Source organism: Rhinatrema bivittatum, chromosome 2, assembly GCF_901001135.1.
Source record: "Rhinatrema bivittatum chromosome 2, aRhiBiv1.1, whole genome shotgun sequence".
Taxonomy (NCBI): domain Eukaryota; kingdom Metazoa; phylum Chordata; class Amphibia; order Gymnophiona; family Rhinatrematidae; genus Rhinatrema; species Rhinatrema bivittatum.
Genome location: NC_042616.1, coordinates 601828167 through 601854966, shown reverse-complemented (window position 1 = coordinate 601854966; position 26800 = coordinate 601828167). Strand labels below are relative to the sequence as shown.

Sequence of the window (26800 nt, the reverse complement as noted above, 5' to 3'; positions counted from 1 at the left end):
GGTTTTGGCCTCTGTTGGAAACAGGATGCTGGGCTTGATGGACCCTTGGTCTGACCCAGCACGGCAATTTCTTATGATCTTATGTTCATTTTAGTGGGGAAGGGGGAGAATGATTGGTTTGTATATGGTAGCCAAAGTTTTTCATTTGGTTTTCTCACAGCTTTTCCCATGTGCAGCTGTCCTGTAGCAGTGTCACTAGCATCCAAGCTGTTGTTGAAGATTAAAATTTTTATTTAGCGCTTCAGAAAAGTTTTTTACATTTTTTTCATTATAGCTGTTGTTTTTTTACTAGTTAAATCTTTGAAGTTAGCATGTTAGCATTAAATTTGTAATTTCTAAAACATTTATACCAATTAGGTAATACAAAATCATCAGTTTTCACAAAATTATACATTTCAATCTTTTAATTTTGATTTCTACCTTTCAATGGACGACAATAGTATTTACATGGCTGATTTGTTCCTTCTGCATGAGCAATTCCTTATTTGTAATACATTGATGTCTAATCATTTGTATGATTTCTTTAATGAAAATTGCTACATTATATATATTTGAGTTCATCTTCCTTCTACTGAGGGGCTTCATGATGTAAGCATGTGAAAAATGTGAAAAAAAATCTATTGCTTTGTCAATTTGCACTTTTAGGGGCAGATTTTAAAACATACGCGCACGGCGTACATTTATGCATGCAACCCGGCACGCACAAATGTACGCCCGATTTTATAACATGCGCGCGCAGCCGCACACATGTTATAAAATCAAGGGGTGGCGCGCCCAAGGGGGTGCACACTAGTGCACCTTGCGCGCGCCGAGCCCTCATGGAGACCAGCTGGCTTTCCCCGTTCCCCCCCATCACTTTCCCCTACCTGTCCCGCCCCCGAGCCCGAACCCCCTTCGGTACCTTTGTCTCAGAAGTTACGCCTGCCAGTGCCCGATCTCCCAGCCCAGCGGCCTTGCAGAGGCCTCTGGCCCCGCCCGGCCCCGGACCACCCGGCCCCTGCCCCACCCCTGACCGCAAATTTTTTCAAGCCCTAGGACTTACACGCATCCCGGGGCTTTACGCGCGCCACTGGGCCTTTTGAAAATAGGCCCGGCGTGCGTAACCTCCCTACATGCGTAAATCCTTTGAAAATCTGCCCCTTAACTCAGAAGAATAATAAGAAGCGCAAAATCATTCTTGTGTGGAATAGAATTTTTAAGAATGCTTTCTTAATTTTTTTGTGGCAAAGAGGATATAAAACAGGGTTAATGGAGGAATTTATCCATAAAAGCCACACTGTAATCTCATACCAGAATGGTTCTAAACAAAATCCTTGGCAAAATGCACGAATACTCATAAGCAGACTGTATGGTGCCCAGCAAATACCATGGATGCAGACAAGGATTGTAAGAGACCTTGCAATTTTATTATCTCTTTTTAGTTTAGAACACTGAGTGGCATTCAAAGGCACATGACTGCTTTTTTCACTAACAGATGGAAAGCTGTCTGTTTCCGTTTTGGTTAAGTCACTTTCCCTTCTTTCTCCAGCAAGTGACGTGGAACTCTGAGACACTGTAGAAATGAACACATGTCCTTCAGTTGTTAGGCAAGAAACTATGGTACAATGGCTTACACTCTCATTTTTTCCTCTTCCACAGACAGTAGTAATGCTGTCAGTTTTAGTAACAAATTCCTGGCTCTTCAATCTAATTTTGTTTCTCCTTCTGATGCTTGAGTAGATGCTTAGATTAAAATAGATAACGCAAAAGAATGGAGTATAGAAATCAAACATGGAAGCAGTGAGCAAGAAATACCAGGCATTGTCAAATTCATAGGCACATGCATCCTTGGGAACTATACTCCATCCTACAAAATACTCCCAAAATACAATTGCTGGCCCATAAAGAAAAAATGATAGGGTCCACAAAAACACTATTCTTAAAAGAGTATAATGTGTTGCTTTGTTTGTTCCTTGTTGGATCCTGTAACTGACCTAAAGAGGAGAAAGTAATAGGATTATTGGCTTTCATATTCAGACTTTAAAGCACTTTCAATATATTCAGTATTTATTGAGTACTATACACACAAAAGGAAATAGCACAGCATCTAATTCATGCAGTAACGCAAAATGAGAGATTGATCCATTCTGTGTATTTGTTCTGCTCTGAAACTTGGTAATACAGGAAGGAAAAAGTATATAAATAAGTTACAGGTGACATCTTTTAACTGGACCAACTCAAAATATTTCTTAGAGCAAGCATTTGAAGATGAGCTCTCTCCTTTAGATCAATGGAAACTGATTTTTCATTTTACGTCTTCAGCCCAACTGGCATGATTACCACATTGCCCTAGTGTTGCATGCACTGTAAGAATGAGTCTAATGTAATTAGTTAATTTGGTTAACTTATTTAGTGGCCTATTAATTGTACTGTATCATTATTTCTGAATTTTTACCCCTCGTTTTATATCTCCTCTCCCTCAGATGGCATATCTGAGTGACGAAGAACCACTCTCTAGCTGAAGGCTGGAACAAACCTTTCTTTCAAACCAATCATGAATGCATTTCTTGCCACCAGGTTTCTCATCATAGTGGTAGTCACTTTCCCTTTTTCCTGGGCCCTGCCAGCAGCTTTGGAGAAGAGACCTGAATGTGAATCTGCTGCATCACATTTCACCATGCTTAAGCCTTTTACTTCAAATGTTTAAGTATTTTACTTCAAATTTTGATCTTGCTATTTTATATCCAGAAAATCTCAACTGTCACTGTTATAGTAGGGAGGTGAATCACACTTCCATGTTGAGAAAAGTGAATTTTTATTTTGCAAATGCAAAAATTCTTGAAAGAAAGAAACACTATGAGCCCATATCATATGGGTTCTCACATTTCATATAAAAGATGAGTTGACTTGATTGGACCCTCCAGCTAGTCTAAAGGCACTGCTCATATTATGTGTTCAGACTGAAAGACCCCTGGGGGCTTGGAACCAGGAGAGAAAGAGAGGGTTGGTTGGTGACAGAGGCTTTCCAGGGTCCTCGGATAGGCAATCATCCCTGGAGGAGTTATTGATAATTGACAGCATGAGGGTATACAGGGTAAAAAAAATGGTTTTCTTTTTTTGGTTTATTTTCGGGAGGTTTGTTCCCATGAATTACAGTTTCATTCATGTGAAAAAAATAAATCAAACATTTAAAAAAAAAAATGGACAAAAAATTTAAAATGGTGCCTCCTGTCCTTCCCACCCACCCACATGGAAAAATGCTGGGGTCATGATTCCACTTGGTCCCTACTTGCTTGGTCCAGTGGGGCTGCACTGGATCAGGCAAGATCTGGCAAGGCCTTACATAGGCCGAGACTGTGGTATGTCACTGCAAAGTGGGCCTCAGCCTATGCAAGGCTGATGCCTCAGCATCTGTCTAGGCCAGAGCACAGGCTCAAGCCTGAGGCCAGATACCAATGCCTGGGCCAGGACCTTGTTCCAGGACCATTCCCAATGCCGCAGCCTAACCTGGAGTCTGGGTCCCAATGCTAGGACCTCAACCCGGACCCAGGCCAAAGGCCAGGGCCTGGCCTGGAAGCCAGGTCCCAACTCCTGTACCTCGGCCTAGAGTGAGGGACAGGCCCAGAGCCTAGGCCTCAGTGCAGTTCCGACAGCATCAGGACCCAGCCTCCTGGTCGGGTCCCAGCATTGGTCCTGGGTCAGGTTTGAGGCCCTGGCATCGGGACCCTGCCTTCAGGCTGGGCCACAGCATCGGGCCTGGGTGGAGGCTCAAGTATCAGAAACCTGCCTCCTATTTAGGCCCCAGGATTGGGCATGGGTCCAGGTTGAAGCCTCAGTATCAAGACCCGGCCTGTGGGCCAGATTGCAATGTCAGGCTCTAAACTAGGCGGAGGCCCAGGCATCAGTTCTAAGTGTGGGTTGAGGCCCCAGCATTAGGACCCAGTCTCTGGGCCAAGCTTCAGAATCATACCTCAGCCATTCTTGAATCATCTGTCGAGACAAATATGGCTCAGAGAAGACCAGTTTTAGTGACTTTTGCATTCGTATCTGAACGTAATAACATATTAAGAATGTTTTTTCACAATAGGCAGTCGTTATTCTATGGCCATAAGGTCTGGATTTTCCCAGATCTGATAAGATCTACACAAATAGGGGCGGATTTTCAAAGGCCCGCGCGCGCCAGCGCGCCTATTTTGCATAGGCCGCTGGCGCATGTAAAGCCCCGGGACACGCGTAAGTCCCGGGGCTTTAACTGAAGGAAACAGATGCAGAGAAGTGTTCTCTGCATCTGTTATACAAAACTAGACAATTGCCCGAGATGTACTCGCAATAAAAGTAGGTAGTTGATAAAGGGGGCTGATACTTTAGATAGTGAATTCAATTTCAAGAGGTTCATTAATAAGCTGATTAAAGATGGTTTTTTTAAGCTTCAGATTGTAAAGAAACAGTTTTCCAAGCTTTGATCTTCTCAAAAATGGACTATTGTAACGCTTTCTTGTTGGGTCTTCCACAAGCTACTATCAGGCCCCTCCAACTGCTCCAAAATGCAGTTGCGAGAGTTTTAACCAGTTCCAAGAAATATGACCATAATACACCCATTTTAAAAGACTTGCATTGGCTACCGATCACTTATAGAATCCAATTCAAAGTTTTATCTCTGATCCAGAAATCGTTATTTAATGAAATGTAGAATGGTTCAGAGCAGCACTCCATTTTCATACACCACAACAGAATTTGCGTTCTGCTAACAAGGGTTTACTTTCAATACCATCTGCTAGATTAGCACATTTAAACAGTGTGAGAGAGAAAAAACCCTGTCTTTGACCGGACCCCAATTATGGAACTCCTTACCATCTGATTTAAGGCTCGAGTGTAATTTTCAGACATTTAAGAAGAAGCTAAAGGTTATTTTAGCAGGCATTTGGTGAGCACACATATCTTGGTTATTCCCTCAGCCATATTTCTGTTTTATTTTAATTTGTTGTTCTTTTTTATTATATTTTTACTTTGATTAATTTTATAGTTTTATTTTATTGTTGTATATTTATTATTTGATCACGTTTTAAATTTTTTATTGATATATTTTAAAGAATTTTGTTATTTATGTACTTAAATTATGTGAACTGGTATGATGTCCATGAATATCGGTATATAAAAATAAATAAATAAATAATGATTTGCTAACTCTGTTCAGCGAGTCATCAGCCCCCTTATCAAATTAATTGTATCTAGACTGCCCAATTGATTTACTGCCAGAGACAGAAGTACCACTTAGGAGAATCTATTCTGTACCTGAGCCAGAAGTCCAGGCATTACAAAAGTATCTGCAAGAAAATTATAAGAGGCTTTATCAAACCTTTGACATCCCCAGTTGCAGCACCAATTTTCCTCATCCCTAAAAAGGATGATTATTTCCTGCCACGCATAGATTACTTTGAGCTTAACATCATGACCAATCATAACATACTTCTTCATCTGATCAACAAATTTGTAGAACATCTCTAGTCAGATGGTATACATATGGCTCTCCACAAAATTGTCACAGTAATGGAGGTTCCAGTTCCAAGAAATATCAAGGAAATATAGCACGTCTTAGGATTTCTTAACTTCTAGTGGTATTTTATTCATGGATTCTGAAATTTAACAGCCCCACTCATGGAGGTTCTAATGAAAGGGGGGCCTTCAGGTGGATCCAGGAACAATAGTTGGCCTTTCACGTGATTTTGTTGTTTACCCTCATTCTCATACATTCCAGTCCAAAGCAGCTGTTCATAGTGGAAGCTGACACATCTAGACTGGCTATCAATACAGTATTTTCTCAAAGGAAGTACTCTGGGGATCTTTTCTATCTGTGTGCTTCCTACTTCTTGAAGATAACTGCACTGGAATGAAATTTGCACATTTATGACCAAGAATGTTTGGCCATAAAGATGGCATTCAAAGAGGGGGGTCACCTCCTGAAAGGGGCACACCCCAAGCCCTGATTTCCATGGGCCACAACAATCTGGAATTCCTTAAAATAACTTGAAAATGAACTCACAGTAAGTATATTAGTCACTTTTCTTTTCGGGGCTCCATTTTGTACATACCTACCATCTGGAATCTCTAAATAACAAGGTAGACACCCTATTCTAGAGAGAGTGGGAGGAGGCACTAAATATTAAATCCCCACCATGATCCTCTAATCCAGTGGGAGCACTGAGAGGAGAGGATCAGCTTGCTGGTGGCAGAAAGGAATCAGTAAGTTTTTGTTTGGGACATTCTCTTTTTTAAAAGTATTGGGAGAAACTTAACTATTTGGGAATATTATTTAGTGTGTTTGTGTGTTTGTGCTTTTAATAGTAAGGCAGCGAATAAACAGAAGTTAGACTGTTTGTATTTTTAAATAGTCAGTCAGTAAGGCAGCTAGTAAGCAGCAGTTAGTGTATTTATGTTTAATAGTCTGTAAGGCAGCTTGTAAGCAGAGGTTAGAGTGTTTGTATATTAAAAACAAAAAAAGAAAAAAGTAGCCAGAAGCTAGAAATAAGTAAAAAGGTTGAAAATTTCATTCCAATACTCACCTTGGAAAGGTGTGTGTGATTTGGTTTGATTAGGTACCAACATTTGTTAATCAAGAGAGCAGTGAGTCACTCTGGCTGACTAACTGTTTGTATTTTCCCAACCCTCTCACTCCTCACCCACCCACCCCTAGCTCGTCTTTTAATTTATAGGCAGGTGCCACTTTAAAAAAAAAAAAACACCTCATTGAGAGTATGATCATTTTACTGTAGGCCAGTACTAGACATATAGTGAATTCACTAATACATTTAAAGGACATTAATTAGACACATTCCTACTCCCATAGCAACCTAAAACTTAAGTAGGAACTGAACACATTTGAAATGAAGGCAGCAGTCTAGCAGCAAGAGGGGTGCTTCCCAGTCTTTTGCATCGAGTGTCACATGTATGATTTTTTACCCGCCAGTGAGAAATTGTACATGTGCATGTGATGCAAAGAGCTCCTGGCTCTCAGATAATGAGTCCAATCTCTGGAGGCTAGAGTGGCAGACCTGGAGGAGCTGAGGCAGACAGAGAGGTATATAGATGAGACCTTCTGGGACATAGTAGCCAAGTCCCAACTTCAGACTGGCAGCCCTGGTGCTGCCTTGGAAGAAGAAGGTCTCATGATTGGAGAACATCAACCTGGTGCAGCAGGAAAGGATCCTGTAGCAAGGACCTGCTTTGTGTTGCTCTCACATTGAAGTGTGACATATGAAAAATAACCATTGGAACAGGTACTTGTAGTTACAACCGAATTTCTTTTCTATAGATGGTTTTTTCACTATTTTGAATCCACGTCCACCGGCCTAATAGACACACATATGTGCATTACTTATATAAGCCCATCTGGTTCTAGATAATCCCCAAGTATAGATGTTCATTTATCTCACATTGTTTTTAAGTACACTAGCTTTTGCACACATTATCAATAAGTGCACATCACTGAGTGATTTTGACAAATCGGTTTTGATTTTAATATTTTATTATTTTATTTTTCCTTAAGTTATGTGACATTTTATATGTATCCACACATATCTATGTCTTTTTAATCTATGTATATGTGGGTCTTTTATTTATTATAATTTATTATTATTTTATTGTTCTTGTAGTAGCCCCTGAGGCAGCTCCTGTGTGAGCGAAACGGCCAGAGTCGGACATATTCCAATAAATAATCCCTCGACACACCGATCACTACCGTTTGTCCTGCTTTTGAACATCAACCTGGTGCAGCAGGCAAGGATCCTGTAGCAAGGACCTGCTCTCCAGGTGATGCAATGGCCTTTCACACCGAGGATATCTCCCCAAGGACTACTCCCCAGGACGGAAGGGTTAGGTCTGCTGTCATAGTTGGTGATTCGATTATTAGAAATGTAGACAGCTGGTTGGCTGGTGGGCATGAGGATTGCCTGGTGTGAAGGTGGCTGACCTCACGCGTCACCTAGATAGGATTTTAGACAGTGCTGGGGAGGAGTCGGCTGTCGTGGTACATGTGGGCACCAATGATATAGGAAAATGTGGGAGGGAGGTTCTGGAAGCCAAATTTAGGCTCTTAGGTAGAAAGCTTAAATCCAGAACCTCCAGGGTAGCAGTCTCTGAAATCCTCCCTGTTCTACGCGCAGGTCACCAGAGGCAGGCAGAACTCTGGAGTCTCAATGCATGGATGAGACGATGGTGCAAGGAAGAGGGGTTCAGTTATGTTAAGAACTGGGGAACATTTTGGGGAAGAGGGAGTCTCTTCCGAAGGGATGGGCTCCACCTTAACCAGGGTGGAATCAGACTGCTGGTGCTAACCTTTAAAAAGGAGATAGAGCAGCTTTCAAACTAGAACAAATGGGGAAGCTGACAGTCGCTCAGCAGCGCATGGTTCGGAGAGAAGTAGCTTCAAAGGATACTAATGATGCATTAAAATTATGGCATCTCGACAGTGAGGTTCCAATAATAAGAAAAGTAGTCCAAGTGCCTGTTAATAAAAATTCACCTGAGCTAAAAAATTCTACCTTATCCCTATCAATTAAAAAGCAGAATGAAAATACAAACAAAAAACAAACTTTGAAATGTTTGTATACTCATGCCAGAAGTCTAAGAAGTAAGATGGGAGAACTAGAATGTATAGCAGTGAATGATAACATAGACTTAATTGGCATCTCAGAGACAGGGTGGAAGGAGGACAACCAATGGGACAGTGCTATACTGGGGTACAAATTATATCGCAATGACAGAGATGAGCACCCGGGAGGCGGTGTGGCGCTTTATGTCCGGGATGGCATAGAGTCCAACATGATAAAAATCCTGTATGAGACTAAATGCACAATTGAATCTTTATGGGTAGAAATCCCTTGTGTGTCGGGGAAGACTATAGTGATAGGAATATACTACCGTCCATCTGGTTAAGATGGTGAGACTGACAGTGAAATGCTAAGAGCAATTAGGGAAGCTAACCACATTGGTAGTGCAGTAATAATGGGAGACTTCAATTATCCCAATATTGACTGGGTAAATGTATCATCTGGACACGCTATAGAGATAAAGTTCCTGGATGGAATAAATGACATTTCTATGGAGCAATTGGTGCAGGAACCGACAAGAGAGGGAGCAAATTTAGATCTAATTCTCAGTGAAGCAAAGGATTTGGTTAGAGAGGTAACTGTGGTGGGGCCGCTTGGCAATAGTGATCATAATATGATCAAATTTGAATTAATGACTGGAAGGGGGGCAGTAAGCAAATCCACGGCTCTCGTGCTAAACTTTCAAAAGGGAAACTTTGATAAAATGAGAAAAATTGTTAGAAAAAAACTGAAAGAAGCAGCTACAAAGGTAAAAAGTGTGCAAGAGGCGTGGTCATTGTTAAAAAATACCATCCTAGAAGCACAGTCCAGATGTATTCCACACATTAAAAAAGGTTGAAAGAAGGCAAAACGATTACCAGCATGGTTAAAAGGAGAGGTGAAAGAAGCTATTTTAGCCAAAAGATCTTCATTCAAAAATTGGAAAAAGGATCCAACAGAAGAAAATAGGATAATGCATAAACGTTGGCAAGTTAAATGTAAGACATTGATAAGACAGGCTAAGAGAGAATTTGAAAAGATGTTGGCCGTAGAGGCAAAAACTCACAGTAAAAACTTTTTAAAATATATCCAAAGCAGAAAGCCTGTGAGGGAGTCAGTTGGACTGTTAGATGATCGAGGGGGTTAAAAGGGCACTTAGAGAAGATAAGGCCATTGCAGAAAGATTAAATGATTTCTTTGCTTCGATGTTTACTGAAGAGGTAAGAAGTGATGAGATGAAGTCAAGTATCGGGTAGAGGTCAGGGGAGGCAGAGAGCAAACAGTGACCGTGTCTAGGCCAAATTCGGGACAAGGAGCTGGCAAATGGGTCTAAGTCCAAGCTGGGGTTAGGGCAGGTGGCAGTCCATAAAAGTAGTCAAAGTTGGAAGCAAAGTTCAGAACCTGGAGTCAGGTATATATAGATAGTCAAGGCAAAGACAAGGCACTGGGGACCAAGACACAAGCCGGACAAGGGAAAGCATGGAGAAAACAAGGCAGGACAAGGCAAGATAACAAGGAGGCAATACAGGGTAAGGTAACATACAGAGACAGCAAGCAATATACACTGCAAACAGGAGGACCTGCTGCTGAGTCAAGATTTGGAGCACAGCTGGGGTTTAAATTCCCAGTTGCGTGACATCATCACTGAGCGCTGGATGTTCCCTTTCCCACCGCAGGACTTTGAAATGTTTACGCGCCACATGTGCACGCATCTAGGGGGACAAGAAGGCATGGTGGCATCTCGCCCACATTGTTATCTTTCGGGGGGTAAGTGAGGCTGGTCGCGGGACATTTTGTGACTGACCAAAACCTTACATCACAGTCTAATGGGCAGAGGAAACATATGAACCAAATGCTGGAGCAATAACTTGGTTTCTTCTGGAACTACCATAAAACCAACCGGGAACAGTTGCTTCCAATGACAGAGTTTGCCTATGATAATACAGAGCACTCATCAACCAGGTTCTTCCCACCTTTTACTAATAGTGGCTTTCACCCTTATTTCACTCAGGTGAGGCTTCACAGTCCATGGTTCCTGTAACAACATATTTGGTTATTACCCTGCGTGTACTGCATTTACACTTGACAACAATAGGAAAAGGCAAAAGAGGCTAAAAAGAAGTACGCTGAGAGATGAGGATGAGAGGCTCCCCAGTTTCCTGTGGGAGATAAGGTCTGAGCTTCCACCTGTCATGTGCAGAGTAAAAGACCTACCAGCAAGCTTCACCAGAAATCCATGGGACTATTTGTATTATAAACCCAAGTAAACCTTGTGCATTTAAATTACAACTCCTAGCAAGCCTTTCCATCATCCAGTGTTTCAATTATCTCTCCTGAAATTCTATAAGTAAAATCCATTTCCAGGCCAATGACAACCACCACCGCTTACAATAAAAGAGCACCATGAGTTTGTCATTCAACAGATCCTGGATTCCAAAGACATCCAGAGTTGGAAGGGATATGGTCCAGAAGAAAACAGCTGGGAACCAATCAGGAATGTACTTAACAAACATTTGGCCCAATTTTAGGGAGCACCCAGAGAAACTAGGACCTATGACACTAGGGGTCAATAGGAGTGCGAGGTATTTTTTCAGGGGCAATGGGGCTTTACTCATGACCCTGCTATGGATACACAGAAGCTTTAGACCAACAAAGAAGTTTGAGAATATTTTTCTAATATACCCAAGAGAGGTAGACATGTTCCCCATTTGGCCAGCACTAACTATGCCCTAACTTCAGGCCAGGATTTAAGGAGCTCCAAAAGTCCAGCAGTCCAAAAGTCTTTTGGCCTTTAATCCTGTTACATTTGTCTCAGTGACTCCAGATTCTGCTTTAGTTATATCAGTGACTCTAGGCCATGCTCTGTTTGTCTCAGCAACTCTAGTTCCTGTTCTATACACGATTCTTCATCTTCATCTGACACCTTAGCCTCTCCAACTATAATCCCTTTGTAGCGTGCAAGCAATACCTCACAGGTGTGATTCCTGATAATATACTGGGTCTCCAGTGGATATTCATTGATCTCATGTATATTCATTGGGGATAGCCTGAAAACCCAAATAGCTGTGGTGTTACCAGGACAAGTTTGGGAAGCCCTATTTTGCTGCATGTTACACTGACATGATAATTTATGTTTCTTGCTCCTGTAATTTGTAGCAGATCAGGTAACAAGTCTTTTTTACTGAAAAAAAATTGAAAGTATATATTGTAATTTCCTAAACATGCCAGTATTGAGCAGAGCAACACCAACGCGCAACACCAAAAAGAGTGCTAGATATATGTTTCCACAGTCCATAAATTCCAAAAACTTTTCATCCAAAAAGCTTTTTTATTATTTTTCAATTTGGCAACTCCACTGTAAAATGATGTTATATTCCAAACAGGGGTCCCCCGACATGGACCCGTGTTTCGCCGAGGCTGTGTCGGGAGGGACACACAAGTAACATCAGCAAGTCTACAAACAAAATGTTAAAAGGACTGTGTCAAAGAATGGGAACAATGCCGAACAAAGAATAGCATAACATGCATACCTTTAAAACACACCTTCAACAGATTTCATGAATAAAATGGCAGGGAGCGCGTATAACTATGTAATGGGAAAGTAGTTAACCTCTGTCAAAGCTGGTGCCAAAAAATGCGTGGGCCAATCAGCTAGAGGGACCACTCACCAACCCGGGGCTGGAGTCTCATGTGACTAATCCAGATCAAGTAAAGTGAAACCACTCTATCTCCTTGTTTAAACCAACGGGGTTGACAGTGTTCAACAGATATATCCATTTCTCCCCGCTGGACCCCCGCTGGACTTTTGGCAAGTCTTGTGGGGGTCAGAAGGCCCCCCCCCCCAAGCTGGCCAAAAGTCCCTGGGGATCCAGCGGGGGTCCGGGAGCGATCTCCTGCACTCAGGCCGTATTACCAGTATTCAAAATGGCGCCGGTGCTACCTTTGCCCTGTCACATGGTAAGGGCCATCAGCGCCATTTTTATTAACGCAGCCGATGGCCTGAGAGCGGGAGATCGCTCCCCGCGCTCCCGCTGGACCACCAGGTAATTTTAAAACTTTTTTGAGGGGTTTGGGAGGGTGGGGGAGGGTTTTTTGATTATCGGATCAGGCGCAGCCGATAATCAAAACTCAAATCGAGCTGGGCGATAAAAATTTTAAGATTTGGATCGGAACCGGAACCGATCAGATTCCGGTTCCGATTCACATCTCTAGTATCTAATGGGCTGTCTGAGTGTCGAATCTGAATGTGTTAGTAAATTTCGTAAGTTTCTGCCCCTGCGGTAGGTGAAACTTAAGGCACTCTGAAAAAGATTAGGAAAAGCCAATGCTTGCCAATGTCTATAGATAATGTTAGATATAGGGTTGCTCAAATGTGAAAATGGTAGAATGCAATTTAAAACTTGATCAGTGTTTTTTTTGTGCTGGAATAAATAGCAAATCCCTATTGACATTCAAAGCTCTTTTAAAAGCTAACTTTAGGAGGGTACTCTCTCAGCCTGAACCTAGAGGATGTCTCCTTAGCTTGAACAACAAAGTCAGCCTTTGTGGAGCAGAGTCTACATAGACTCAGGAACTGTCTGGTAGGTATATTTTGAGCAGAGCACCATATTAGATACTGTAGAGGGATGCTGGTTTCTCATGGTTGGTCACACCTACTGAACAAATGGCACTGCGAAAGTAGATTGTCTATAACTAAAACAATTAATTATCAGGGAGTTGATGGCATTTTTCTTGGTAGCTGTGTCAGTAGTATGACAGTATAAAATGAGTATTCAAATAAAAGATTTAGTATATGAGCCAGGTATTGTTTGCTAGCAGCCAGTTTAAAAATAGCATTCTCACCTAGTGTAAGTGATCTAAAAGTTGACTGTGTTGGAATGCTTTTCCTGAAATGAATAGTCCTAATAGAGAGATAGAGACTACAGTTCACCCATCAGAGATAGAAATGACTTCCCAGGATAGCACACATAACAAGAAGTGCTTGTTCCTTAGTCTGGCACTTTATGCCCCTGCTGCATTCTGTTTAAAGGCCTTAACTCCAGTAAACTGAACTGTGACAGAATATTGCAGGGGAACCAGACGCTTTCTAGGAACTAGGATTGGCAATAACTAGATCCAGCAATGGAGCAGCTCCAGTGACTAGTTCTTCTCCAGGCTGGCTCCTGAGCCAAAAGATACCTTAAACTGCAGTTTCAGGAATCCCCTTTTCTGGCATCAAAACATCTCTGGAGCAGGGGTTTATTGGAGCAGTCTGGACCTGGAGCTAGAATATTGGAGCCACTCATCTCTGGACCCAGACTGGAGCTGGAGCTAGACTATTGGAGCCACTCTGGAACCAGAGATGACACCCAGTAGTACATTAAATTTCGATGGGCAAGACTTTTTAAGATAATGAAGAATTTTACCCCTTATGGATCTTCAGAATTATCTTACGTACTATGCACACATAGAAAAGCAATTCAGCATAGTTCACTATGATTTAAAGATAAGAAAGCATGAACTGTGAACTGAGATCTATTATGCAATTCTGTCAAGCATGGTTGGATATAACATGACTACAACAAAAAATTATAATGTGTTTCTAGTGGGTTCCCAAGTTCGTTGTTTGGCTAGAAAAGAGGAGGTACCCAAAAGCCTGGGTCCATGTGGTGGGGAGTGGGAAGGATAACCTCTTGTGGTGATTTCTTCTTCCTTCTATTTCCTTCTCAGTTGAAAGCACTGGTCAGGGGTATCCTCCGCTGTAATTAGGTTCACCAGGGAATTCCCAGTAGTCAAAAGATAACCACAGACTCTGAGGATGATTTTCAAATTAAAAGTTTACTAGCAGAAAAAACAAAACAAAAGTCCAAACCAGTAGGAAAAAATCAAAACAGAATCAAGAGAAATCCATAATCAAAAACAAGCCAAACTCCATGGTACATCCCCTGGGTGTTCCTCTCCTAACTAAACCAGTGTCCTTTCAAAAAGCTGGAAAGGTGAAATCCTCCTGTCCAAAAATCTCAGCAAATCTCAAGCCTCTGTTTTTAACTTGTCACAAAGACAAAAGATCCTGCCCCAGGAATGAATGCAAGCTCTTTTCTCTCCCTGTATCGCCTTCCCATGACTCTGAGGTATAACCCACAACAAGGTGGGGATAAAGCGAGGGGAGGATTCCAAAAATGCAAAACTCACTCCCACTGCCATGATGGAAAAAAACTGGGAAAAGTATTTCTGACAGGCAAAGCCAGGTCACATATTGTACAGTTGGAAAACTAAAACAGAATATTAGGGATGTGAATCGTGTCCTCGATCGTCTTAACGATCGATTTCGGCTGGGAGGGGGAGGGAATCGTATTGTTGCCGTTTGGGGGGGTAAAATATCGTGAAAAATCGTTAAAAATCGTTAAAAATCGAAAAATCGAAAAACCGGCACATTAAAACCCCCTAAAACCCACCCCCGACCCTTTAAATTAAATCCCCCACCCTCCCGAACCCCCCCCAAATAACTTAAATAACCTGCGGGTCCAGCGGCGGTCCGGAACGGCAGTGGTCCGGAACGGGCTCCTGCTCCTGAATCTTGTCGTCTTCAGCCGGCGCCATTTTCCAAAATGGCGCCGAAAAATGGCGGCGGCCATAGACGAAAAAGATTGGACGGCAGGAGGTCCTTCCGGACCCCCGCTGGACTTTTGGCAAGTCTCGTGGGGGTCAGGAGGCCCCCCACAAGCTGGCCAAAAGTTCCTGGAGGTCCAGCGGGGGTCAGGGAGCGATTTCCCGCCGCAAATCGTTTCCGTACGGAAAATGGCGCCGGCAGGAGATCGACTGCAGGAGGTCGTTCAGCGAGGCGCCGGAACCCTCGCTGAACGACCTCCTGCAAGTCTCGTGGGGGTCAGCGAGGCGCCGGAACCCTCGCTGAACGACCTCCTGCAGTCGATCTCCTGCCGGCGCCATTTTCCATACGGAAAATGGCGCCGGCCATACGCGTATGGCCGGCACCATTTTCCGTACGAAAACGATTCGCGGCGGGAAATCGCTCCCTGACCCCCGCTGGACCTCCAGGAACTTTTGGCCAGCTTGTGGGGGGCCTCCTGACCCCCACGAGACTTGCCAAAAGTCCAGCGGGGGTCCGGAAGGACCTCCTGCCGTCCAATCTTTTTCGTCTATGGCCGCCGCCATTTTTCGGCGCCATTTTGGAAAATGGCGCCGGCTGAAGACGACAAGATTCAGGAGCAGGAGCCCGTTCCGGACCGCTGCCGTTCCGGACCGCCGCTGGACCCGCAGGTTATTTAAGTTATTGGGGGGGGGTTCGGGAGGGTGGGGGATTTAATTTAAAGGGTCGGGGTGGGTTTTAGGGGTTTTAGTGTGCCGGCTCACGATTCTAACGATTTATAACGATAAATCGTTAGAATCTGTATTGTATTGTGTTCCATAACGGTTTAAGACGATATTAAAATTATCGGACGATAATTTTAATCGTCCTAAAACGATTCACATCCCTACAGAATATATCTACTGTGAATTTGCATTAGGATTCCAGAGTTTTAAATGATGATTAGAATACAAAGTAATACACTTACAGCTTTTGTAACAGAGAAATATCGGTCATAACTCAGAAAGAGTATAGTATAGACAGAAGCTGTGCACACAGTAGAATCCACAGTGAGCCAGAATTTACAGACACCCCTTCCAGTGGTCCATCTTCCCGTTAGCGTGTAAGGTATGTACCAAGGGAGAGAGAATGAACCTGTAAACCAAAAATTTTAATTTTTATATATGACTGCTTGAACATTGGGTAAAATACCTGACCATAACTGAAACGTGACCTACTGCACTTTGAATATACATGGAGTTTAATGGCTTTCCGAGCACCCCAATACAACAAAATCCGCACAACAGGACCCATATTCAACCATGGCCATTGATATTGACATGAACTGAACTCTTAACCCTGTCCCTTACTAGTGATGAAAGTGTCTCCACCGACACATAATATTATGACCAGAGAGGAGGTGGTGTGGTCTTTCAGACACTCTCCACTGGGAAGTATCTAGGGATTTTGTGAGTAGAATTAAACCCAGGTTGTTCATAAGTTTCTGTTTTCTCTCTGTGGATGCAATCCAAGACCAAAGGGCAGAATTCCAGGAACTACAGCAGTGATAGAGAAAGAGAGAGAGAAAGAGTGCTGGCAATAGCCATGAGTAGAAATCTCGGAAATATTCCTTTAGAGTGGAACCTAACCCGGGTTTCTTGCTCATTTGGGAGTCACCGAGATTGGTGAATTTTGTGAAGAAGTGGAAATATACTTTGGAGTAGTGTGAGCTCCAGGGAATGTGTGTTCTATTGTGGAAAGAGGTTCTGCACCCTAAGGAGTGTGGCAGCAGGGACTTGTCCAGAGTAAATTGTAAGAAGAATTCTCAGTGGAAAAGGAGGACTTATCAGCTTGATTTGGGTACTAAAACTGGGAGTTTATGGCTCATGGTAGGCCTCTAAGTGTATCCTAATAGGAGTTTGGAATTCAGGGAATCCTCCGCTGCTTTTGACGAGTTGTATTTTTCTGACCCTTTTTATTTTTGTTCCTGCTAGGAATGTTCCTAGAAGAAGGTGTACACATTGTCAAATCATTTCCATTCCACAAATACCTCAGTAAACATTTATTTTTGGAGCAACCCCAGCTTGGTGTGGCTGTGCTGTTTTTTCATGCTGGAGTTAAAGAAAAGGTCCAGAACAGTATGGGTCCTCAAGCAGGGCTTCCCCCATTGAAAGAACCCGGAACATTCCAGTGGGAGCACTGAGAGGAGAGGATCACCTTGCTGGTGGCTGAAAGGAATTAGTAAGTTTTTGCTTGGAACATTGTCTTTTTTTAAAAGTATTGGGGCAAAGTTAACTATTTGGGAATATTATTTAGTGTGTTTGTGTGTATGTGCTTTTCATAGTCAGTAAGGCAGCGAATAAACAAGTTAGACTGTATTTTTAAATAGTCAGTAAGTAAGGCAGCTAGTAAGCAGTAGTTAGTGTGTTTATTTTTAAAAGTCTGTAAGGCAGCTAGTAAGCAGAACTGAGTGTTTGTATTAAACAAAAAAATAGTAGCCAGATGCTAGAAATAAGCTAGGAGCAATGTATACCTAAGTAAAAAGGTTGAAAAGTTCAGTTCAGTTACTCACCTTGGAAAGGTGTTGAGGTAGTGTGATTTGGTTTGATTAGGTACCAACATTTGATAATCAAGAGAGCAGTGAGTCACTCTGGCTGACTAACTGAAGTTAGACTGTTTGCTAATGCCAGAAGTCTAAGAAGTAAGATGGGAGAATTAGAATGTATAGCAGTGAATGATGACATAGACTTAACTGGCATCTCAGAGACATGGTGGAAAGAGGACAACCAATGGGACAGTGCTATACTAGGGTACAAATTATATCGCAATGACAGAGAGGAGCACCCAGGAGGCGGTGTGGTGCTTTATGTCCTGGATGGCATAGAGTCCAACAGGATAAACATCCTGCACGAGACTAAATGCACAATTGAATCTTTATGGGTAGAAATCCCTTGTGTGTCGGGGAAGACTATAGAGATAGGAGTATACTACCGTCCACCTGGTCAAGATGGTGAGACTGACAGTGAAATGCTAAGAGAAATTAGGGAAGCTAACCAAATTGGTAGTGCGGTAATAAAGGGAGACTTCAATTACCCCAACATTGACTGGGTAAATGTATCATCGGGACACGCTATAATGATAAAGTTCCTGGATGGAATAAATGATAGCTTTATGGAGCAATTGGTGCAGGAACCGACGAGAGAGGGAGCAAATTTAGATCTAATTCTCAGTGGAGCAAAGGATTTTGTGAGAGAGGTAACGGTGGTGGGGCCACTTGGCAATAGTGATCATAATATGATCAAATCTGAATTAATGACTAGAAGGGAAACAGTAAACAAATCCACGGCTCTCATGCTAAACTTTCAAAAGGAAAACTTTGATAAAATGAGAAAAATTGTTAGAAAAAAACTGAAAGAAGCAGCTACAAAAGTATAAAGTGTGCAAGAGGCGTGGTCATTGTTAAAAAATACCATTCTAGAAGCACAGTCCAGATGTATTCCACACATTAAGAAAGGTGGAAAGAAGGCAAAATGATTACCGGCATGGTTAAAAGGGGAGTTGAAAGAAGCTATTTTAGCCAAAAGATCTTCATTCAAAAATTGGAAGAAGGATCTAAGAGAAGAAAATAGGATAATGCATAAACGTTGGCAAGTTAAATGTAAGACATTGATAAGACAGGTTAAGAGAGAATTTGAAAAAAATTTGGCCATAGAGGCAAAAACTCACAGTAAAAACTTTTAAAAATATATCCGTAGTAGAAAGCCTGTGAGGGAGTCAGTTGGACCATTAGAAGATCGAGGAGTTAAAGGGGCACATAGAGAAGATAAGGCCATCGCGGAAAGATTAAATGATTTCTTTGCTTCGGTGTTTACTGAAGAGGATGTTGGGGAGGTACCCATACCGGAGAAGGTTTTCATGGGTAATGATTCAAAAGGACTGAACCAAATCACGGTGAACCTAGAAGATGTGGTAGACCTGATTGACAAACTGAAGAGTAGTAAATCACCTGGACCGGGTGGCATACACCCCAGAATTCTGAAGGAACTAAAAAATGAAATTTCAGACCTATTAGTAAAAGTTTGTAACCTATCATTAAAATCATCCATTGTACCTGAAGACTGGAGGATAGCTAATATAACCCCAATATTTAAAAAGGGCTCCAGGGGCGATCTGGGAAACTACAGACCGGTTAGCCTAACTTCAGTGCCAGGAAAAATAGTGGAAAGTGTTCTAAACATCAAAATCACAGAACATATAGAAAGACATGATTTAATGGAACAAAGTCAGCATGGCTTCACCCAAGGCAAGTCTTGCCTCACAAATCTGCTTCACCTTTTTGAAGGAGTTAATAAACATGTGGATAAAGGTGAACTGTAGATGTAGTGTACTTGGATTTTCAGAAGGCATTTGACAAAGTTCCTCATGCTTGGCTTCTAGGAAAAGTAAAAAGTCATGCGATAGGTGGTGATGTCCTTTCATGGATTACAAACTGACTAAAAGACAGGAAACAGAGAGTAAGATTAAATGGACAATTTTCTCAATGGAAGGGAGTGGGCAGGGAAATGTATTGGGAACTTTACTTTTCAATATATTTATAAATGATCTGGAAAGAAATACGACGAGTGAGGTAATCAAATTTGCAGTTGATACAAAATTCTTCAGAGTAGTTAAATCACAAGCAGATTGTGATAAATTGCAGGAAGACCTTGTGAGACAGGAAAATTGGGCATCAAAATGGCAGATGGAATTTAATGTGGATAAGTGCAAGGTGATGCATATAGGGAAAAATAACCCATGCTGTAGTTACACAATGTTAGGTTTCATATTAGGTGCTACAACTCAAGAAAGAGATCTAGGCATCATAGTGGATAACACATTGAAATTGTCAGTTCGGTGTGCTGCGGCAGTCAAAAAAGCAAACAGAATGTTGGGAATTATTAGAAAGGGAATGGTGAATAAAACGGAAAATGTCATAATGCCTCTGTATTGCTCCATGGTGAGACTGCACCTTGAATACTGTGTACAATTCTGGTCGCCGATCTCAAAAAAGATATAATTGCGATGGAGAAGGTACAGAGAAGGGCTACCAAAATGATAAGGGGAATGGAACAGCTCCCCTACGAGGAAAGACTAAATAGGTTAGGACTTTTCAGCTTGGAGAAGAGACGGCTGAGGGAGGATATAATAGAGGTGTTTAAAATCATGAGAGGTCTAGAACGGGTAGATGTTTATCGGTTATTTACTCTTTCAGATAATAGAAAGACTAGGGGGCACTCCATGAAGTTAGCATGTGGCACATTTAAAACTAATCGGAGAAAGTTCTCTTTCACTCAACGCACAATTAAGCTCTGGAATTTGTTGCCAGAGGATGTGGTTAGTGCAGTTAGTGTAGCTGTGTTTAAAAAAGAGATGGATAATTACTTCGAGGAGAAGTCCATTACCTGCTATTAATTGAATTGACTTAGAAAATAGCCGCTGCTATTACTAGCAACGGTAACATGGAATAGACTTAGTTTTTGGGCACTTGCCAGGTTCTTATGGCCTGGATTGGCCACTGTTGGAAACAGGATACTGGGCTTGATGGACACTTGGTCTGACCCAGTATGGCATGTTCCTATGTTCTTATGTTCTTAACCCCCATCAGGTGCTTGATGGCCTGCAGCTCCCATCTGACGAAAAGTGCATCATGTATTGGAATAGTACTCTAAATAGAACAGTGGAGTTGCCTTATGATTACATATTAAATATATCTTTGGATCGAGAAAATTGGTCTGCACTTTTCATCATTTACATTAACTGTTTAGATTGCAGCTCTAGCTCATTTGTGTGGTTTGGCTTTCCCCAGCTCCCATCTGCCATCTTGTACAATCAGAGAGTAGAACAAGGGTTTCACTTATATTCTCATTAATGTTCCATGCTATTGGAGGTTTACAAAATCTACTAATTCCATCTGCCTACTTAGTTAGTACTGACAAGTCTCACATTTCTATTCTGATCTCATATTTCACCCTTCTGTTCTCCAAAGTGACTTAAAGCAACTTTCAATATGAAATTACCAAACATATGAGATAAACACAAATTCCTAAAAGGGATAATTCAAAACACAGGAACTAAGTTCATCATTCAAGAGCCTTATTCAGAAAGGACTTATTTCCCATTCTGCATCTGTGGAGAAAATCTTTCTTGAATAAAGCCCCATTTCTCAAAGGTTCTAAAACCTGAGGAGCACAGCACAGAAGAGAGCCCAAGAAATTGAATTTGTTACATTCCACACATTTTAAGAGACAAATCCATACAAAGAAGTAAAAGCGAGTCTGTCATTAATCTGCATCCTATACTATAATTTCAAAAACAAAGAAATCATAAAGGCCAAAGCAAAAGTAATACACTTCAGTGAATAAACTGAAAGAAAACGTTTACAGATTCTGCTTAATCGTGAATGTAATCACTTACCTACAAGCAGATCACAGACAGCCAGATTTAAAAGAAAATAATAGCTGTGCTTTCTGAGGCTCTTTTCGACTAGAAATGCCAGAATGACAAGCATATTTCCAAGCACTGTAGTTAAACACACCAGAGACATCAGCAAAGTGAGAACTACTACAGTACCAGCTGAGAATTTGGAAATAATACCACCAATATGGAATAAATCTCTGTCTTCTCCATCAGACAGGGAAGAGTTTCCCAAGAAATCTACTAAAGCACTGACATTAAAGTACGTACTAGTGTTAGTCATATTCCAAGAGGACAGGAAAGGATGCTTTGCCTGATCAAACTGTTTCCAAGACGTGTACTCTAAGAACTCTGCAGTACAATGTTCTGCTCTTCTCATGGAGCTCCACTGAATAAATATCCAGTAATAGGGGTGTTTAGGGAATTTATGTAACCCTGTAGGATAGAAGTGCAGGGAGTGACTGTATTCCCATTTGACAATGCTTTTGCTTCTTTTGTATTTCACTATATCGCAATCTACAGTGCCAAGACAAGAATTATAACTGTTTCTTCAAAGTTAGCTTTTAGTTATGTGTAGCGCTGTAAACTTTTCCACAGACCAGGTCTGGACACTTGAGGACTAGGAAAGGAGGTGGAAGAGGGCACCTGACCTTCCCCTCGTTTGCATAAATTTGAATCAATGAAACACCTTGACAGAGCATAATCTGAAAAGATGCATACCTTCTATTAATGGTGTGCAGGCATGTATATTATGGGTGCATTGCTCATTTTCCCCAAATTTATGGAAATATTAGGAATGCATCATTCATCCACACCCTTCAATGAGCTCATCTTAAGGTGCTGTCACAGCTGGCTGAGAGATCCAGATACAACAGAGCACACAGCCACTTATATATAGCCTTTGGGTTAGAGTACTGAAGACATTTAAATAATGTGTGAATTTGATGCTGTAAGCATAGAAACAGAGACGTGACAGAAGAAAAATACCATATGCCTTATCCAGTCTGCCCATCCGTCCAATTATTTTAGCATCACTTGCTCAGAGATCCCATGTGTTTATCCCATGCTTTCTTGAATTCAGATAAACAAACTGAAAATGAATCCTCTAAAAAAAAAAAGTGAAATCTGTACTCAAACAGAAACAAGCCTACCTATGAAAATGTAATATTGCAAATATACCAGCCATACCAATACACCTCCTATTAGGGAAACAGGACAAGCTACGCTGTGATAGTTCCCTACCCAGAAAGTTCATGCTAGCAGAATACCTTACCTCAATTATACATGTAGAACACAGACAGATCCTCACCAAATACAGAATAAATTGACCTTGGGTATAAATAGGAACATGCAGACAAAACTGAAATGGAAACCACTAGCCAAACTCTGCGTGCAGTGCACAATGGAAAAACAGAATCACCATTATTTCTCAGAAAACATAAAATACAATCAAGAAATATAAAACATCAAGCATAATTGTAAAAAGAATAAAGATTTCAAACAGCTAATGAATCCATCATCCATCCATATGCATACACTCTCCAATACACACAAATTTGTTTGCTCATACACAAACACACATACACACTCGCTCACTGTGTCCCATAAAAACACATGTATTCTCTCTGTCTTTCTCCATTCCAGTTGTTTGCATGCATGAGTAGCTGAGAGATGGAAGAGTTCATGGTGTGTGTGTGTGTGTGTGTGTGTGTGTGTGTGTGTGTGTGTGTGTGTACATGCCTGGGGGTTGGCTGGATGGTACGTGTTGGGTTTTTTCCCCCATTTTATTCAGGTGATGTGTATCATTTTCCCTCCCTACTGCCCATAGTTACCAAAGTGCTACCTTTCTGCTTTTGCCTTCTGTCCCATTCTCCTGCCCATTGCTACCTCAGAATGTATGAGAGAGAAAGAGTGCGTATGGGTTTTAGCCCCTCAGGTGCTGTGTTGCCTTTTCCTTCCTTGCTGCCCATAGTCATCTTTTCACTTTTGCCCTCTCTCCCTTCCTCCAGCCTATGCCTACCAGACAGCTCCATTCCTGCTGGCATGGACTAGATTCAAATGTTAGGTTTTCCGGTGTTGCTCCTGCTGATGTCAGAAGTCATCGGTCCTCATGCTGCGAGTGACTGCCGCACATGTGCAGTTACATCTTCTGTGTAATCCCCATGCATCGACAGACACCCGGCTCTCCTCGCCCTCCTCCCATCCCAGACCATGAACTGATATCTTGTGTGAGTGCTGCTTCTCTCTTGCGACCATCAGCCCAGTCAACACTGCTCCTCTTTCTCTTCAGCCATGCACTGCAGGCCTGACCAGTGCTCTTCCAGCCTCAAACGTCTGTAGCTCCTGCACCTTTCATTCATGTGCAGCCTTGACCGACAATACATAAGAACATAAGAACATAAGAACATAAGAAATTGCCATGCTGGGTCAGACCAAGGATCCATCAAGCCCAGCATCCTGTTTCCAACAGTGGCCAATCCAGGCCATAAGAACCTGGCAATTACCCAAACACCAAGAAGATCCCATGCTACTGATGCAATTAATAGCAGTGGCTGTGCCTAAGTAAATTTGATTAATAGCAGTTAATGGACTTCTCTTCCAAGAACTTATCCAAACCTTTCTTGAACCCAGCTATACTAACTGCACTAACCACATCCTCTGGCAACAAATTCCAGAGCTTAATTGTGCGTTGAGTGAAGAAGAATTATCTCCGATTAGTCTTAAATGTGCTACTTGCTAACTTCATGGAATGCCCCCTAGTCCTTCTATTATTTGAAAGTGTAAATAACTAATTCACATCTACTCATTCAAGACCTCTCATGATCTTAAAGACCTCTATCATATCTCCCCTCAGCCTTCTCTTCTCCAAGCTGAAAAGCCCTAACCTCTTCAATCTTTCCTCATAGGGGAGCTATTCCATCCCTTTATCATTTTGGTTGCCCTTCACTGTATCTTCTCCATCGCAACTATATCTTTTTTGAGATGCGGTGACCAGAAATGTACACAGTATTCAAGGTATGGTCTCACCATTGAGCGATACAGAGGCATTATGACATTTTCCGTTTTATTAACCATTCCCTTCCTAATAATTCTTAACATTCTGTTTGTTTTTTTGACTGCTGCAGCACACTGAGCTGATGATTTTAAAGTATTATCCACTATGATGCATAGAACTTTTTCCTGGGTGGTAGCTCCTAATATGGAACCTAATATCGTGTAACTACAGCAAGGGTTATTTTTCCCTATATGCAACACCTTGCACTTGTCCACATTAAATTTCATCTGCCATTTGGATGCCCAGTCTTCCAGTCTTGCAAGGTCCTCCTGTAATGTATCACAATCTACTTGTGAATTAACTACTCTGAATAATTTTGTATCATCTGCAAATTTGAAATTCTCACTCATCGTATTCCTTTCCAGATCATTTATATATATATTGAAAAGCAGCAGTCCAAGTACAGATCCCTGAGGCACTCAACTGTTAACCCTTTTCCACTGAGAAATTGACCATTTAATCCTACTCTCTGTTTCCTGTCTTTTAACCAGTTTGTAATCCATGAAAGGACATCGCTTCCTATCCCATGACTTTTTAGTTTTCTTAGAAGCCTCTCATGAGGGACTTTGTCAAATGCCTTCTGAAAATCCAAATACACTACATCTACCAGTTCACCTTTATCCACATGTTTATTAACCCCTTCAAAAAAATGAAACAGATTTGTTAGGCAAGACTTCCTTTGGGCAAATCCATGTCGACTGAGTTCCATTAAACCATGTCTTTCTATATGCTCTACGATTTTGATCTTGAGAATAGTACTATTAGCTTCAAATCTGGAATGTAAGTTCAAAACCAGGTAGTTGGTGACCGTAATTATGTGACACTCTATGGTCATTGCCAGTGCAAGGGTCTCCTACTGCCCCATGTAGTGATCATGTGACATCATCATGTTCCCTCTCTCTCTCTCTCTCTCTCACATACTTAGCATCAACATTTCCTCCTCTACTATGCCCACACCGAATACTTCAGAAAACAGAAGAAAAAAGTACTTGCCTGCATCTCCTCCCTCCTTATCTGCATTCAAATCTGTCACCCTCACATACAACTCTGCTACCCTGCCCACTTCTGGTGCCTTAGGTGACTGCCTACTCTGCCTACTGCTTCCACCGGATCTGCCTATGGTTGGAATGCATGTCAATGTAAATGCCACTTTCAACAATTCTACTTGAATTTCATTATGTTTAAAATGTCTCGCATTTTGTAAGTATTTAGCCAACAAATCCATTCATTGATTGGAGGCAGGTGCATCAAAGATTAGATGAACATGAAAGGAGTTTCTGTCATCAAGCTTGTATAGAATCATACTTTATGAGCACAGGTCAGGCAAATATTAATAGTGAGGTCGATATTTAAATGCTAGCATTTGGTCCTGACCTAGGCCTTGGGACTGGGCTTAGGCGTAGGCTCGAGCTCCAGTGTCAGACCCAGGCCTAGGCTCGAGCCAAGGCCTGGGCATTGCTGATAGTAACTGGCCTCAGGCCAGACCCTAGAGTGGGGCGTAGACCCAGGTCTGGGTGCTGGTGTCAGAGAGCATTGGCAAAGGAACCCAACTCAGGCCAGGCCATGGCGTCAGGCCTGGACCTGGGCTCGAGCACCAACAACTGAACTAAGCTAAGGCCTGGTACAGCCAGAGATCTGTTTTGGTAATAGTGCACTCTATTTGTTATTTTTTGTTTTTGTGAAAAAAAATTTCTGAGTCTGCTTTTAGGAGATATGACAGAAATTTACAAAAGCACATGAAGGAGTGCATAGAGAGAAGAAAGACAGTGCATCTCTCAGAAGGTAATGGCAGAGCATTAATAGTATCTTTCCACTCCAAAAGTACAACTAATTCAAATATAGAATCAATTCAGCTAATTATTCAGGACAGTATTGCAAAGGAAGTAATTAATACCGGAATATTTTCAATTCAGATCAACAGCACACAGGCGATGACATCTAAAGACCAGTGTGCTATTGGTGTACACAATAAGAACATAAGAACATAAGAAATTGCCATGCTGGGGTCAGACCAAGGGTCCATCAAGCCAAGCATCCTGTTTCCAACAGAGGCCACACCAGGTCATAAGAACCTGGCAATTACCCAAACACTAAGAAGATCCCATGCTACTGATGCAATTAATAGCAGTTGTTATTCCCTAAGTAAACTTGATTAATAGCTGT

General features: G+C 41.8%; 1 protein-coding gene across 1 annotated transcript in view; it reads right to left on the bottom strand.

Moving 5' to 3' along the window:
- The window catches only part of LOC115083375 (histamine H3 receptor-like), a 67453-nt gene extending 45588 nt beyond the window's left edge, over nucleotides 1-21865 (bottom strand). Inside the window, exons 1-3 of the mRNA XM_029587176.1 lie at nucleotides 21583-21865; nucleotides 16118-16284; nucleotides 1614-1973 (exon numbers count right to left, since the gene is read on the bottom strand). Of these exons, the coding sequence (XP_029443036.1) occupies nucleotides 1614-1973; nucleotides 16118-16284; nucleotides 21583-21865 (810 nt within the window). The remainder of the gene's footprint in view (nucleotides 1-1613; nucleotides 1974-16117; nucleotides 16285-21582) is intronic.
- Nucleotides 21866-26800: the final 4935 nt, after the last annotated feature.